Source organism: Bos grunniens, chromosome 26, assembly GCF_055505025.1.
Source record: "Bos grunniens cultivar Pamir isolate PY7600 chromosome 26, Bosgru_T2T1.0, whole genome shotgun sequence".
NCBI classification, from domain to species: Eukaryota; Metazoa; Chordata; class Mammalia; order Artiodactyla; family Bovidae; genus Bos; species Bos grunniens.
Genome location: NC_141190.1, coordinates 46,122,631 through 46,138,705, shown reverse-complemented (window position 1 = coordinate 46,138,705; position 16,075 = coordinate 46,122,631). Strand labels below are relative to the sequence as shown.

The 16,075-nt window shown below is 52.4% G+C and overlaps 1 protein-coding gene across 9 annotated transcripts in view; it reads right to left on the bottom strand.

The window, feature by feature from the left end:
* Window positions 1-12,146, bottom strand: part of DOCK1 (dedicator of cytokinesis 1) — a 562,075-nt gene extending 549,929 nt beyond the window's left edge. For all 9 annotated transcript variants that reach the window (XM_086377709.1, XM_086377710.1, XM_086377711.1 and 6 more), the window contains exon 1: window positions 11,918-12,146. In XM_086377709.1, coding sequence (XP_086233835.1) covers window positions 11,918-11,963 — 46 coding nt within the window. In that variant the 5' untranslated portion in view covers window positions 11,964-12,146. The remainder of the gene's footprint in view (window positions 1-11,917) is intronic.
* Window positions 12,147-16,075: the final 3,929 nt, after the last annotated feature.

Below are 16,075 nucleotides of genomic sequence, written 5' to 3'. Positions count from 1 at the left end.
ATAGGGAAACCTCAAGATAGGGAAACAACTGCAACGTCCATCGACAGATAAAAGGATAAAGAAAGGGTGGTGTGAATATATACAAATACAATGAAATGCACTCAGCCATTAAAAGAAAGAAGGAATGAAATAATGCCACCTGCAGTAACATTTAAAAAATGAAGATCATGGCATCTGGTGCCATCACTCCATGGCAAATAGATGGGGAAAAAATGGAAACAGTGACCGATTTTATCTTCTTGGGCTCCAGAATCACTGCAGATGGTGACTGCAGCCATGAAATCAAAAGATGTTTGCTCCTTGGAAAAAAAGCTATGACCAACCTAAGCAGCATATTAAAAAGCAGAGACATTACTTTGCCAACAAAGGTCCATCTAGTCAAAGCTATGGTTTTCCCTGTAGTCATGTATGGATGTGAGAGTTGGACCATGAGGAAGGCTGACCACTGGAGAATTGATGCTTTTGAACTGTGGTGTTGGAGGAGACTCTTGAGAGTCCCTTGGACTGCAAGGAGAGCCAACCAGTCCATCCTAAAGGCAATCAGTCCTGAATATTCATTGGAAGGACTGATGCTGACACCGAAGCTGCAATACTTTGGCCACCTGATGAGAAGAACTGACTCTCTGGAAAAGACCCTAATGCTGGGAAAGATGGAGGGCAGGAGGAGAAGGGGACGACAGAGGATGAGATGGTTGGATGGCATCACTGACTCGGTGGACATGAGTCTGAGTAAGCTCCAGGAGTTGGTGATGGACAAGGAAGCAGTCCATGGGGTCATGGAGAGTCAGCCGAGACTGAGCGACTGCACTGAGCAGTAACACATGGACCTAGAGGCTGTCACACTATGTGAGTTAAGTAGAAAGAGAAAGACAAGTACGTGTTACCACTCACATGTGGAATCCTAAAAAACGGTACAAATGAACTTATTTGCAAAACAGAAACAGAATCACAGACACAGAAACAAGTGTGCGGTCACCAAAGGGGAGGCCGTGTTGTTCAGCTGCTACGTCGGGCCGCACTCTTTGTGACCCCATGGACTGCGGTCCGCCAGGCTCCTCTGTCCATGGGATTTTCCAGGCAAGAATCCTGGAGTGGGGTGCCATTTCTTCCTCCAGGGGATCTTCCCGGACCAGGAATCGAACCCTCAACTCCTGCACTGGTAAGTAGATTCTTTACCACTGAGCCACCAAAGGGGAAGGAGGGGTGGATAAATTAGGAGTCTGGGATTAGCAGATGCAAACTACTCTATATAAATCAGACACACAACAAGGACCTACTGTATAGCACAGAGAACTATACGCAACATCTGACAATAAACTATAACGGAAAAGAATCCAGAAAAGAATATACGTATATATATGGACACACACACATTATACAGCCATGAAACTGAAGTTGTACTTTGCTGTACACCTGAAACTAACACAACATTGTAAATCAACAGTACTTCAATTTACAAAAAAAGAGAAATGATTCCATTCTTATAAGGAAACAAACGCCAACACTGAGGCAGACGCGGTTCTCAGCAGGCTTTAGTAAACATCTTCTGAAGCCAGAAGACTTCAACAGACTTCGGGGGTGGGAATGGGGTCTGGAGGTGCTAAGTACATTTTAGGGTGGTGAGAATGGGAACTGCAAACAAATATGTAGATGACCAGTTTAGAAGGCAGCCTTCTTTATGCTCACGGGCCCACTCCCCCTGCCCCAGGACCCTTCTGGGTTAAGTACACAAAGAACATCCTGAAATGCTATAGGACTTAAGTAGTGGAACAAACATCAAAGAAAAAGGCAGCAGCTGCCCCCGTTTACATCCCTTCGCATCTTTGCAGGGGTCTGGCCATCTGTTCTGCCACCGGACTTTCAGGGACTAAAAGGTGTGAGATCTTACAATCCGGTGTTCAATGCCCATATTTCTAACCAGTCCACCACAGTTCATGCTGATCAATGGAAAATGCATATTTATAGGAATAGGTGGAGGAGACCCACCTCATCCTCCTCCTTTGGGGCACACAGCAGGACTCTATCTCTGAGTCCCACGTGCCGGCCAGGGATGGAGCTCTGAACACAAGAATGAGCGCAGAAGTGTGGGTACCAGTCCTGGCCAGGAAGAATCTCCTGTGAACTGTCCTGCATCTCTGTCTTCCCCCATCCACAAGTTAAAAAGGCAAGATGCTGCAGAGGGCAGAGCCACAGGATAGAAAAACCCTTAGTCCCTGAACGAGTAGACAGAACAGAGCCCCTGGGTCCCCTCCCCACCCCGACTTGGGCTGTGACGTGAAGAAAAAACGAACTTTCATGGTATGAAGCCAGCAAAACGCTGGGGCTGTTTGTTACAGCAACTGCTGCTGCTGCTGCTAAGTCGCTTCAGTCATGTCCGACTCTGTGCGACCCCATAGACAGCAGCCCACCAGGCTCCTCTGTCCATGGGATTCTCCAGGCAAGAACACTGGAGTGGGTTGCCATTTCCTCCTCCAATGCATGAAAGTGAAAAGTCGAAGTGAAGTTGCTCAGTCGTGTCCGACTCCTAGCGACCCCATGGACTGCAGCCCACCAGGCTCCCCCGTCCCTGGGATTCTCCAGGCAAGAACACTGGAGTGGGTTGCCATTTCCTCTTCCAATGCATGAAAGTGAAAAGTCAAAGTGAAGTTGCTCAGTCGTGTCCGACTCCTAGCGACCCCATGGACTGCAGCCCACCAGGCTCCTCCGTCCATGGGATTTTCCAAGTAAGAGTACTGGAGTGGGGTGCCATTGCCTTCTCCAGTTACAGCAACTAGCCAACCCTAATTCAGAACAGAAATCACAACAGTTACACGTGTACCTAAAAGTGTACTTAACGTATCCACGTTAAGTTAAACAAAATCACTCCAGAAGGCATATAAACTTTGTATCACACTCCCGAGGACAGGCAGGGACAACTGTGCACAGCAAATGGGCCAGGAAAAAAGACAGAGCAACATTTTTGATGACAGATGTATCCCTGGAAGCTTCAGGGATCTGCCCTGGGAATCCGTAGGAACTCAGGCTGCTGGTCTGACCTCAGTGTGAACATTAAAGTTTTAGGGAAGCCATGAAACATCTCTCCCCATCCTCCACCCGCAGCTCCCAACCAGCAGGAGATGAGAAACAACGGGGTCCACGTTGCTTTGGTCCCCCAGTCAGACTGGGGAGCCGGGCAGAGCCTGAACTCACTAGAGCAGCCTAAGGCTTCTCACAATCAACAACAAAAGGAACTAACCTTGGCCAAGCACAGCCCAGGGGCCAGGTTGGAAGTGGGCTATCTCTTTATCCCCAGAACTGCCCAAGGAGGCTGGCGTGATCACCAGTTTTTACAAAAGAGAAAGCTTAAGGCAACAATTCAGCCAAGTCACTTGGCTAGGAGGAGGTGGAGCTGAGATTCAAAGAGGAATCTCTCCTACTCCAAACCTGTGATCTCCTGGCACACACCGCATGCTAAAAGAAAACATCTTTTTCTCCTTAAGGCACCCAGATGAAAATTTAACAAGCTGATAGGCATCTGTCTGGGGTGAAACCATCTGCCTTTTGAAGGCAGAGAGCGCCTCTGTGTATGTACTCGCAGCAGCCCACCAGCATGCAGGTAGGCAGATGACTGCAGTCTTGAGCTAACACAGAGCTTACACTCAATCATCCAGACGACCTGCCACCAGCAACACCCTGCCCTGGCCCATTAGCTACCGAGATCAAAGCGCCGCACGAGCACCCCGGGGCCACTGCACACTGGGCCTGCGGTGACTGTTGGCAGAGCCAGCCTCCTGGTCCACAGAGTGAAGAGCAGCCCCTGGGATTGTCTGCTGGGCCAACGTGAATGAGCAACTTGGGTACCCAGGGCCTCCTCGCCATCACAGGAGAACTGGGATTCCGGATCCAGCATGGTTTGGCCACTCTATTCGAGCCACAAAAACACAGTTGGTAAGAGACTACAAACAAACCTAAGGGGGATGTCTCAGTCTCCTGAGACTCAGCCAGGTGAGCACAGGTGGGTGACGCTCGATGAGTCATCCATCTACACCCCGCCAGGCTGTGACACCACACTTCAAAACTGCACAGCTTCCTTTCAGGTCCCAAATGACCAGACCTTAAAGTCCTGTCCATAACTGGATAACAAGGACTTTCCACATCTAACACAGAAACTAACTAGAGTCCTGAACTAGATTCTGTGAGCCTTGTGACCAAAACCGGGGGAGCTTCCACCACGAGCGCCCACCTCCCACCTCTCACCTCCCTGGGGTCCACCCAGCACTGGGGACCCACACCCTTACAGAAAAAGTCACCCAGATGGTGACCCCCCCAAAGGCAGAGTGAAACGTAAGAGGAAAAGCCTTAATGTCGTGATAATCACACTGTCAGGGGCTGTGTCCCCCAAAACTCAAAGGTTGAAGCTCAAACCCCAGTATCTCAGAATGTGGCAGGATATGGAGACAAGGTCTTTAAATAAGTGATGAGGGCAAAACAAAGTCATCAGGGTGGATTCTCATCCATGAGGGGGGTCTTTACAAGAAGAGATTAGGACAGAGACACACACAAGGGGGGACCATGGGAGGACACAGCAAGATCTGCAAACGGACGAGAAGTCCCAGCAGGAACCAGCCCCTTCGACACCCGGGTCCTGGACTCCGGCCTCCAGAACCGGGAGGTAAGAAATTCCTGCTGTTTAAGCCACCTAAGTGTGTGCGTCGGAAGGCAGCAAACCCACAGTCACCCCCTGCCCTGTATCCACAGGGGACTGGTTCTAGCACACAGATGCCCAACTCCGTGGATGTGCGAGTCCCTTGTGTGAAATGGCACCCCCTCTTCACCACGTTCCTCTCTGAGGACGACCCCAGGACACAGAGAGTCTGAAAAGTGAGCGTCTGGGTGAGCCGTTGGCCAGCGGTGTGCAGCACTGTGTACCTCCACACCGCCAGACTGTCTCCAGCCTCCCCTCCAGAATCTTCCCTGCAAGCTGGACTTCTGGCCCTTCCCTGAGCAGACCCAACTATCTCACCAAATCCATCAGCAGCCCCCCCGCCTTCCACCCAGCACCCAGCCCGGCTCGTCTCCCAAATTACACCAAGACCTCCGTCAAGGTGCACTGCAGTGAGGGAAACGCAAATTCCAACCCCAAAGACACACCGCTCAGACTGGGGAAAACAGAAACACGTGTCAGTAAGGATGCGGAGAGACTGGATCTCACACACACACGCATGCACACGCACATACGCACGCACCTGCACACGTTCACATACACATGCACACACGTGCACACATGCGTGCACACACATACCTTCAAGTACACACGCACGCACATCACACCTTCACACACACACACATGCAGACACGCATGTACACACACCTTCACATCACACACAAGCACACACCCATGCACAGGCACAAACAGGCACGTATACACACAGCTGGTGGGAATGTAAAACGGCCAAGCCACTGGGGAAAAGTCTGGTATTAATAGTGTCTTAAAAAGCCAAACCACCACACAGTTCAATAATTGCACTCCTGGGACTTCCCTGGCAGTCAGGTACTTAAAGACTCTGTGCTCCCAATGCAGGGGGCATAGGTTCAATATCTGGTCTGGGAACTAAGATCCCACATACTGCACAGTGTGGCCAAAAATTTTTTTTTAATTAAAAACAAACAAAACACAACTGCACTCCTAGGCATTTATCCCAGAAGATGGAGATTTCCGTTCACAGACACACACACAAAACCTGTGCATGAGTGTTCACAGCAGCTTTACTCACAATAGCCAAAACCAGACATCCTTCAACGAATGAACAGTTAAACCATCTGTGGCACGTCCAACATCACGGGACACTACTCAGCAAAGAAAAGGAACAAATCGCTGATACACACAGCAACCTGATGACTCTGGAGAATTATGCTGAGGGAAAAAGGCAATCCAGAAAGCTTACATACTCAAGATGCCATTCACGGAACATTCGTGAAATTACAAAATTGCAGAAATAGAGGTCAGATTAGTGGTTGCCAAGGATTATGGGGCAGGGAAACGGGAGGGGGGTGCGGCAACAAAAGGACCACGGGAGGGGTCCTGGGGGGGATGGAGACGCTCTGTATCTTCAACGTCTACATCCAGGTTCGGACACTGTTGGAGTTTTACAAGATAGAACCTCGGGGAAAACCGGCGATGTGTACGTGGGGTCTCTGTATGACTTCTTACAACTGCTGTGTGTAATTATATGGAAATCCAAAGTCTAACGAAGAGAGAGGAAGGAGGGGAGAAAGGAAAGAAGGAAGGGGGGAGAAAAGAGAGAAGAGAGAGAGACAGAGACAGAGAGAGGTCACAGGGGCCCTCGGGCACAGGCACTTGGCTTCTGGGCTGCACCCAGCTCAGGACTCACCACTGACTATTTCTCTACCTGCATCCTCAGAGGTCACAAGAACACACGCGAAAGAACAATTCACACCCTCGGGCAATCCTGATAACACTCGGCTATTCTGGGCCGACCCGGCACAACAATACATTTAAAATGTGTATAATGTTTCCCAAGTAAAATCAGGTGTGCAGAAATATAATACACTCTTAAGTTTTGTTTTTCTGCAACTCCAGTGAATGAAAATGTCTGCATGTCTATTTACTTACGATCAAATGTAATTTTTCATCCCCCAAAGTAGCAGCTTGCTTGCTATTCCAGGCAACATGAAGGATCTCTCTGCAGCTCCACACTCCCAAACTTATTGGAATACTACCATATTCCTAGCAATTACCATTGCTCAGAGCTAATCTGAATACACACGTCATAATCTCTATTATCAAGCAAATGTCACACTCCCCGGTAGAAAATTAACTTTGGAAGAAGAGCCTTCCTTCAGCCACGGTGACTGTCGAATCCAAAGAGGAAATCGCTTGTCACCACATTTCTAAACTGCAATTCATTAAATTAAAAAAATTACTAAAAGCGTTGCTGCACGGACTGCCTGGCTTATCTCAAATGCTGACCTCAGCACTTTGTGCTCTGAGGACACTATCTCAATGAATCCCCACTGGTCTCTGCGGAAGGCAGGCTTGAGTCCCCTTTCCAGATGAGGAAACTGAGGCTAAGGAAGCAGGAGTCATTTGCTCAAGGGCCTCATGATGACTAAGACCCAGGAGTCAAAGATGTCTCGGTGCCAATACCCACATTCCCTGTTTGAGTTTGGCCTGGAGTGAAGAGCGAAGGACATGTGGAGGTCAACCTGCCTCCTGGCAAAGCCAAGGCTGGAAAGAGAACCCAGTCTCGCCCAGGCTGCTCACCACACCACCTCCATTCCCGCCCGACTGCTGCCATAACCCATCACCACGCCCTTGGCAATTGAAAACCACCCACGTTTATTATCTCACTGTGCTCCAAGTCAGACGCCCAGTGTTCCTGGGTCTCAGAGCCAAGGTGCTGGCCAGCTGGGCTCTCACGGGAGGCTCTGGAACGAATCTGTTTCCGGGCTTACTGGGGGCGCTGGCAGAATCCAGCTGTGGCTGCAGGACCGAGGTCCCCGTTTCCTTGCTGGCTGTCAGCTGGGCCACCCTGAGCTCCCTGGGGTCCTAGCAAGTGGGCTCCTACATCTCCGGGCCAGCAAGGGGGCGTTGAGCCCTCCCCAGCCTCGGAGCCTGAGTCCACTTCTACCGCACCTCTCTACTGCGAGCAGTCAGAGAAAGTCCTCTGCTCAGGGGACCCAGTGTCTGCTGCCGTTCAGTCACTCAGTCATGTCCGACTCTTTGTGACCCCACAGACAACAGCACACTAGGCTTCCCTGTCCATCACCAATTCCTGGAGCTTGCTCAAACCCATGCCCATTGAGTTGCTGATGCCATCCAACCATCTCATCCTCTGTCGTCCCCTTCTCCTCCTGCCCTCCATCTTTCCCAGCATCAGGGTCTTTTCCAGCGAGTCGGCTCTTCACATCAGGCGGCCAAAGTATTGGGGCTTCAGCTCCAGGTGAGTAACTTAGGACTAATCAACCCATTTCAAGGTTCGTAACCGTAACCACACCTGCCAAGTCCCTTCTGTCATGTCACACATCATATTCATAAGTCTTGGGGATTAGGGAGTGGATATTTGGCAGGGGTTGGGGGGCATGGCGGGGAATATTCTGTCTCCCACACCGTCAAGGAGATATGAGCCCACCATCCTCAGAAAACTTCCCAGATCAAATATATGACTTAAGTGAATTCTTATAAGGCAAACACCATCAGGCTGAGAATTAGAACACTGCATCTTTTCACCTAATCTTAGCAACTGTATCCACATGAACACAATTTTACAGGTATTGGGACGTTATGACTCAACTTAGTCGGGGGTGATGGAAAAGTTCAGCTGGCCCAACCCCTGAGTGTGACTGAGTTAGGTCAAAGTTCATGCCTTGTGTTAATAAGCCAGTCTGTAAACACTGACCCACCAAACTCACACCCAAGGGGAGACAGGAACAGGCTGGTCAATTGCACAGGTGACCATCACCACCGCCCCCGCCCTGCCCCAACCCCATGAATCCCCGGGGGTGCCGGGATTTCCTGCCTTTGCTGAGGAAGCACGAGATCAGCTGTTTACTCCTTTCCCGACTTTACAGAACAAATAAATAACTGAAGTGTCTTACTTACAAACAATGCTTCTAACAGAACCTAAGTACTTGCAGACAATGAGCTGTGATTCATGTTTGCAAATGAGATAAGAGTTTTACCATTTTCTCTCCCCTCGTGATCTATTCACAGGCCAAGTCGCTGCAAGCATGGCTCGCCCACAGACCCACCAGAGCCCATCTAGGGAGACACAGTCTCCTTATGAGACTCCAGCCAAAAAAGTTTTGTGGTTGGTGAAAGGGCTCTCTAGGAGTTTTCCCTTAGGCAGAAAGAGCCAGTTAGCTTGGGGAAATGGATTCCTACATACAGCACTTCCATCTTCCCAGCCAGCCCAGGCCCTGAGAACCAGGGGACCCCTCCCCAGGCAACTGCCAGACAGGAGGGGCACCTGGTTCAAGCACCCTTGGCTTCCTCCTGCCCCAAATCAGGAGTTCTAAGCCTGCCCGCCCTCCTTGACAGGATGTATTTAAAGCTCCTTCTGCTGCTCAGAGATGGGTTGTCTTGTCATCTTCTCCTGGTGACACTAAGTAGAACAGCCCCCTCTGGGTCCCCTGACTGCCTGACTGCCACTCACATCCTTCCCAGAACTGCCTCCAAAACCATCCAGGAAACTTCTCTTCTTTGAAACTCTTCACCTTGGGAGTTTTCTTCAAACCAAAGTATGAGCCCAAGGTGTGATATCAGAAGGCACTGCCATGCATGCATGCTAAGTCACTTCAGTCGTGTATGACCCTTTGCGACCCCATGGACTGTTGCCCAGCAGGCTCTTCTGTCCATGGGACTTCTCAGGCAAGAATACTGGAGTGGATTGCCATGCCCTCCTCCAGGGAATCTTCCCAACCCAGAGATCAAACCCGAGTCTCTTGCATCTCCTGCATTGGCAGGCAGGTTCTTTACCACTGAGCCACAAAAGCTTCCAGAAGGCGTCTGCCTTACTGCAGAAAGGACACAGCCACGGTCACGCCCAGAGCCGCCTCCCCAGTGGGCAGACCCTGCTCGTGAATGTTCCCCTCGGTCTTGAGACACAAGCCACTATTCAACCATCTACACCTACAGGGTGATCACTGACACCATCCAGGTCACCCCAGGAACCAAGAGGATCAAGGTGTCTTAAAATACGGTGTCCCAGGATCAACGTGTACACCTGACTATATTTAAAATGGATAACCAACACGGTCCTACTGTTTAACACAGGGAACTCTGCTCAACCTTTGTGGCAGCTTTGGATGGGAGGCGAGTTTGGGGGAGAATGGATACAGGGGGAGAATGGATACATGTATCTGTAGGGCTGAGTCACCTTGCTGTAGACCTGAAGTATCACAATATTGTTAATCAGCTAGACTCCAATATAAAATACAAAGTGTAAAAAAAAATATATATAGTATCCTAAAGAGAAGCCCCTTCCCCATCACCTGGTGGGGGGCTGGGGGAGTTGACCATTAATGAGCTCTAGAGCCACCACCAGGGTTTCAATGGCATTCGACTGTCCTCGGCCTCTGTGAAATGGGGGGGACAGTGAGTAGACCCCAGCACACAGGACGAGGGGCCAAGTCCCAAGCAGGATGGTGGTCTCCTGCCCTCTGCCTGCCTCTCCCCAGAGCTCCAGCTCCTCCTTCACCTCTCAGTGCAAGTTCCCCGAGGGTCGCCCTCAGCCCTCAGCCTAAACACAGCATCCCAACAGGCTCCCCACAGCCCAGACTCCCACCCCACACCCAGGTTGCAGTTACCCCAGCAGGAAACTCCACTTCCCCAAACCTCCCTCATCCAGTGCAGATGGATGGGGTTATTTCTATGGGTCTGAAACCATCTGAATGCACACAGGATGCCACTTAGAAGTTTAGAAACAGAGCTGCCATCGGAAAGCCCAGCTCTGTTGGGCTATTGACATTTGTAAACAAGCCTGAGTCTCAGATGCCTGAGTCTCTAAAAGGCGGTGGGGAGGGAATTCAGCCACTGCGGTCCTGAAACAGGGCCGCTCCTGCACTAAGACAGCACAGGCCCAGAGGGGACCTAGGACCGTCCCAGTGCCCACTCTGCATCTCTGGCATCTCGAAGATAAGCCACTGGCATCACAGAAAAAAAAGAGAGTGCCCTGGGGACGAGCAGCACCCAGGAGGCTTTGCAGTAGCAGGCGGCCTGACCGAGACCAGCAGCAGGAGTGGGAAGACACTCTGGGTGACCACACTGCAAAGGTTCAGAGCCCCAAAGGCAAGACAGGGGAGGGACCAGGAACCCCAGGGAGGTATCCCCTGCCTTCGGAGGAGGCCCAGGTCAGGCAGAGTCCAGCCCGGCCTCTGAGGAGATGGTCTCCGCTTTGGACCCTGGAGCAGGAGGAAAGAGACTGAAAACCAACTGGGAAGCTGTGGAGCTGGGGGACCAGCCGCCCACCCAGACAGAAGCCTTGGGTGGGTAAGTCAAGAGAAGACAGGAACCCACAGGCCCCGGCAGGCCAGGCCCCGCCAGAAGGGCTGCAGGGCGCACAGGGCCCAAGGGGGCCGTTTGTTTGGCCCTTAAGGAAAGTGTCTCTGGAATGTATGTGTACTTGGGCAGAAATGTAAACTTGCAACCGGACTCCCCTCACTCCCCTCCGCAAACGACAAAGAGCCACGGAGCCAAAACCCGTCCTGCCCTTCCCAACTCCGCTCCGGGGACGCGCTCGGCTGCCGGCCCCAGGGTCCCGCGCCGTCCAGGGCAGGACCACCAAGCTGCCGGGTCGTGCGATGGGCCGTCCCCGGTTGCACGGGCCACCTCCTCCCGCCCACCCCCCCGGAGGAGAGCACAGTTCTCCTCTCCTTGATAGCTGCAACTCGAAACGGTCCACCCGGGAGCCCCAGACGCTGAGCACAACTTCACCCGAAAAGCAAAAAAAAAAAAAAAAAGAAAAAAAAGGCGCGGCTGAACAATGCCCCCGGGGGCCTCCCGGCCGGGCCCGGCCCAGCTGGGATCGGGGAGTCCGGGGGCAAGCCCCGAGAGGCTGGAGGGTTCGGCCGCCGCGGTGCCCGTCCCGAGAGCTGGGTGTCGGAGGGGACACCCTCGGGACGTGACACAACCCGCCGTGTACCCCCCCAAACACACACCCAAACACACCCGCGTGTCCCCGGCCCGGCACGCGCGGGCTCCGGAGCGAGCTCGGGGACGGCGTGCGCCCCGGGCGCCGAGTGGGCAGTGCCCGCCGACGGGAGCGCGATCGGACCCCCCGGGCAGAGGGGGAGGGCTGGGGACGCCGGGCTCCGGGCGCCGCGGTCACTCCGCGTCCCCGCCCGGGCCGCCTGCAACAGGCTCCCGGGTGCGCCCCGGCGGCCCGGAGCCCCGCGCGCGGCGCGCGGAGGTGCTCACCCACGCCGTATTTCTCCTCGCGCTTGGTGGGCACCCAGCGCGTCATGCTGCCGCCCGCGCCCCCCGCGCCCAGGCCGCCGCCGCTGCGCCAGGAAACTCCGCGCCTAGGCCGCCATTTTCCATCCCTCTCGGGCCGCGGCAGGATGGGGTGGAAAAAGTTTGCGGCGGAGGCGGTGTCATGTGGGACGGGGCGGGCGGGGCGTCGCGGGCCGGATGGGAAAGGCCGGGAGCGCCAGCGGGAGGCGGGCCGGCGGCGGGAGGCGGCGGGCGGGGAGCCGCGCGCGCGGCCTCGGCCCTCGGCGGCCCTGCCCCGCGCTCCGCGCCCACGACCCCCACCCCCAAAGGAGCGCCCCCCGCAGGGGCTGTCGTCTCCTCCTGATGTGCGGGACTTCTGCGAGTCGGGGTGCCCTCCCGAGAGCTGGATCTCATACACCCAGAAAGGGGGTGCACCCTGGCCGGGAAGCGGGCAGGGGGAGTCTTCGCAATTCGTGAAACTTCTACATCAGACCGACTCCCAGTGATGTGAGGTTCCCCCCCCATCCCCCACCCCTGGTTTGGGGGACAGGCCTGGAGCTGAGCAAACCAGCAGGATCCCTGGGAGGAAGCCTTCCCCGGAGCGCGTGGTTCATTCATTCATTCGTTTCGCAAAAGTTAACTGAGCACCTACCCAGCGCCCAGTGCGCTGAGCACCAACTAGCCAAGCTAGGGAGGGGGAGGTGATGGGTAGAATAACAAGACATAGGTTGGCTCCTAGTGCTTGGGTGGAGACACCCAAGGAGAGTGGGAAGAGCCAGCGCAGTGCTGGCCTGGGGTGGGGCAGGGGTGGGAGGGGGGGGCCGGTTAGGGGGCGTTGCGGGAAGGTGACCTCTTGCTGGACTGTGGAGTGAGTGCATTGACCCAGAGACCTCAGCCTCCTTTGGTCCCAGAAGCCTCTGCAAGCTGAGTAGGACAGGAGGTCTGTGAAGAAGGGGGAGTCGGGAACTGGAGAGAGGGTGCTAGCCTGGAAAGGAAACCCCAGTCCCGGCCTGGAGCAGACACACTGGCCTCTTAGGAACTTGGTATCCACTGTGCTAAGCGTCCTCAGGCTCTTGTGTTTACCGCACCAGGAAAAGATTGGGGGGGGGCTTCAGATTTTCTTCAAGTTAACACACACAAATTTATTTTTACCATAATTTCAGAAAAGAATAGAAACATCAAAACCAACAAAAGGAGGAAGGAGACAGCCTCAGGATGGAATACACTTGGTGTCATGGAATAAACTCATACCCCCAAGAACCACTGACAATGGCAGTAGGCTGGGGAGTTTTCAAGAATTTTTTCTTTTTTTTTTCTGGCTGCCCCAGGTCTTAATTGTGACATGTGGGATCTAGTCCCCTGACCAGGGATTGAACCCCAGCCCCCTGCATGGGGAGCTCGGAGTCTTAGCCACTAGACCCCCAGGGGAGTCCCAGCCTTCAAGGATTGGAGGAAGGACGGTAAAAAGATTGGAAGGCTCCATGGGGTAGGGACAGTGCTGGGTGGGGGAGATCAGGGAACGGGCTGGGAGGGCCTGGGGAAGACCCGGAAGGCCACCATCCTGATGTAGAGAAGGCCTGCCACCTGCCTTCCGGGCTACTTTGAGACAAGGAAATCTCAGCATTCCACCCAGAATACTGATTAAACGCCTGAGGATTCCTTAAGAGCTTATCCGTTTGGGTGCCTGAGAGGTAACCTCCTGTACGCAGAGGGTAACATATGACTTGAGAGTTCACAGAAAAAACCACAGATTCATAGAAAGTCACAGGCCCTGTTTTACTGATAAAGAACCTGAGTCCCACAGACGGAACGGACTGGGCTCCAATCATACGCAGCCACATGCGGGCACTTAAAACCTCCTGTGGAAATTAGAAACCTCAGGAGCTCAGGCCCTGAACCCATGGCCTGGTCACCCTGACCCCTGAAGGTGTGAAGGTGCTATCCAGGAGAAGCAGGACACTCTGAGACCAGTGACATGATGGCCTGACCTACTCTAGGTCAGAACAGGCTTTCTGGGAAAACAGAAGCTGCCCAGACTTTAAGGAAAAACAGAGACTAGCAGGGGGAACCACATGTGGGAAGGCACTGGGGTGGGAAGGAGCATAGATGCTTCAGGGGACTTCAATCTTCCCTGAAGCACAGGAAACCAGGGGAAAGGCCACGGAATGAGCTTGCAGTAGAAGGGCCTTGTTGGTCTTATCAGGAATGTGGAATTCTGCAATGAAAACCTGGGAAACATTTTAATGATACTGATCTCTCTTGTGTCCAATGTTTTGGTTTTGCTTGTGTGGCTACACATGGAGGCATATGGCATATTGTAGTGAAAGATGAGGAGCTTGAGAGCCATATGCACCTCGGAGTCCTGGCCTTCCTTTGCCAGCTGTGTGACCTTCTCTCTCTGTTTCTAGCCTGTTCTGCTCCTAAACCTTAGGGTTCTGATAGCTCTGTGTATAAGCTACGGGCAATGATGCCAGCCTCTTCTAAGGATCAAAGGAGAAGATACAGCTGCACAGGTGAGACATCCTCTAGTTATACTTGGTTTTCTTATCTGATGCTGCCCCCAGGGATTTTGCCTAATAACGTCATGCTTCACACTTACTATAAGTTTCCACTTTCACTCTGATACAAGAGACACACTGAAAAAAATATATATATGTTATGGGACTTGCATATTTTTGTAAGACTGTGATAAAAGTAAATTTCTTGGAACTGCCTTGGTAGTTCAGTGGCTAAGCCTCCTCCCTCTCAATGCAGAGGGCCCAGGTTCAATCCCCGGTCAGGGAACTCGATCCCACACGCCACGACTGAAGGTCCTGAGGCTGCAACTAAAGATTCTGCGTGCTGCCACTAATACTTGGCACAGTCAAATAATTTTTAAAAATAAAGAAATTTCTGAAACAGAATTTTAAAACTCCAGATGAACCACAGACCACATGTTGGAGACAATGAGGTTTTGATCCCGTTACTTCGATATGTACCCAAGCTTGGCCACCATCCATGTGGCTCTGAGAGGTTTGTCTGCATTCCCTGGCTGACTGCAGCAGTGGTCCCATCTAGAGGCTGGAAACTGAGTCCAGGCCTGGCTCCTTGCCCTGTGGTTGCATGAGCTCTAGGTTGGCATCGTCTCCAACTCCACGAGCCCTGGGGGTTTTAGTGAGTTGGTGTTTTTAACTCCTGAGTCGCCATGGGTGGGCCCCTGATCTCAGCCATCCCTCCCGGGCTTCGCACAGCAATCGGGTCTCTGCTGGCTTGCAGGTATGACCCGCCCAACAGCACTGCGGTTCCCGGCAGGGGCCAGGCCTGAGGATCAGTTCAGACTAGGGGCCCCTCCCAAGATAAGGCAGAATCCTAAGAGGGGGCCGTGAAAAAGCATAATCGACTTTGCATTACACGTTATTTAGATTTTGAAAATTAAAATTAATTTGTTTCGTTGGAAAAAGTTTTCCACATTCACAAATGCAAACCTAGGAGACCAATTCAGCAAAATCTTGCCTGGTGGAGGTGGCAGAAGGCACAGTGAATGGGGCAGGAACAGAGGAGAGTGAGACAGAGATGTGAGGATTTCACGCACTTCATCAAGGGGCTTCATCACAGTCTACTCACCACCTGAAAAGCTAAGAATGCGGTGTGCAGTGAGGCATGTACTTGCCGCCGCTTTGATCCAGTAGCAGATGTTAGCGTTGTATTACATCACCCAGCATGTGGTCACAGCACCTAATGCCACACAGAATGAAAAGGTATAATCCCCCTCTCCCCGCAAAAAAAAAAAAAGTATACTCAAGACTTCACATCTAAATTCCAGGCTACAGGAAAAAGAGAAGACTGAGGAAAAAGTTAAATGACCCCACAAGAACCCTTGAGAACCCCTTGTTTAGAATGGTGGGACTTAAGGTCTTTCAACTTAAGAATGGTACGAAAGTGCTGTGCATTCGGTACAAACCTTAGCTTGAATTCTGAATTTTCAATCTTTTCCAATACTTTGGTCACTTGATGCAAAGAACTGACTCATTTGAAAAAACCCTGATGTTGGGAAGATCGAAGGTGGGAAGAGAAGGGGATGACAGAGGATGAGATGGTTGGATGGCATCACCAACTTGATGGACATGAGATTGAGTAAGCTCCGGGAGTTGGTGATGGACAGGG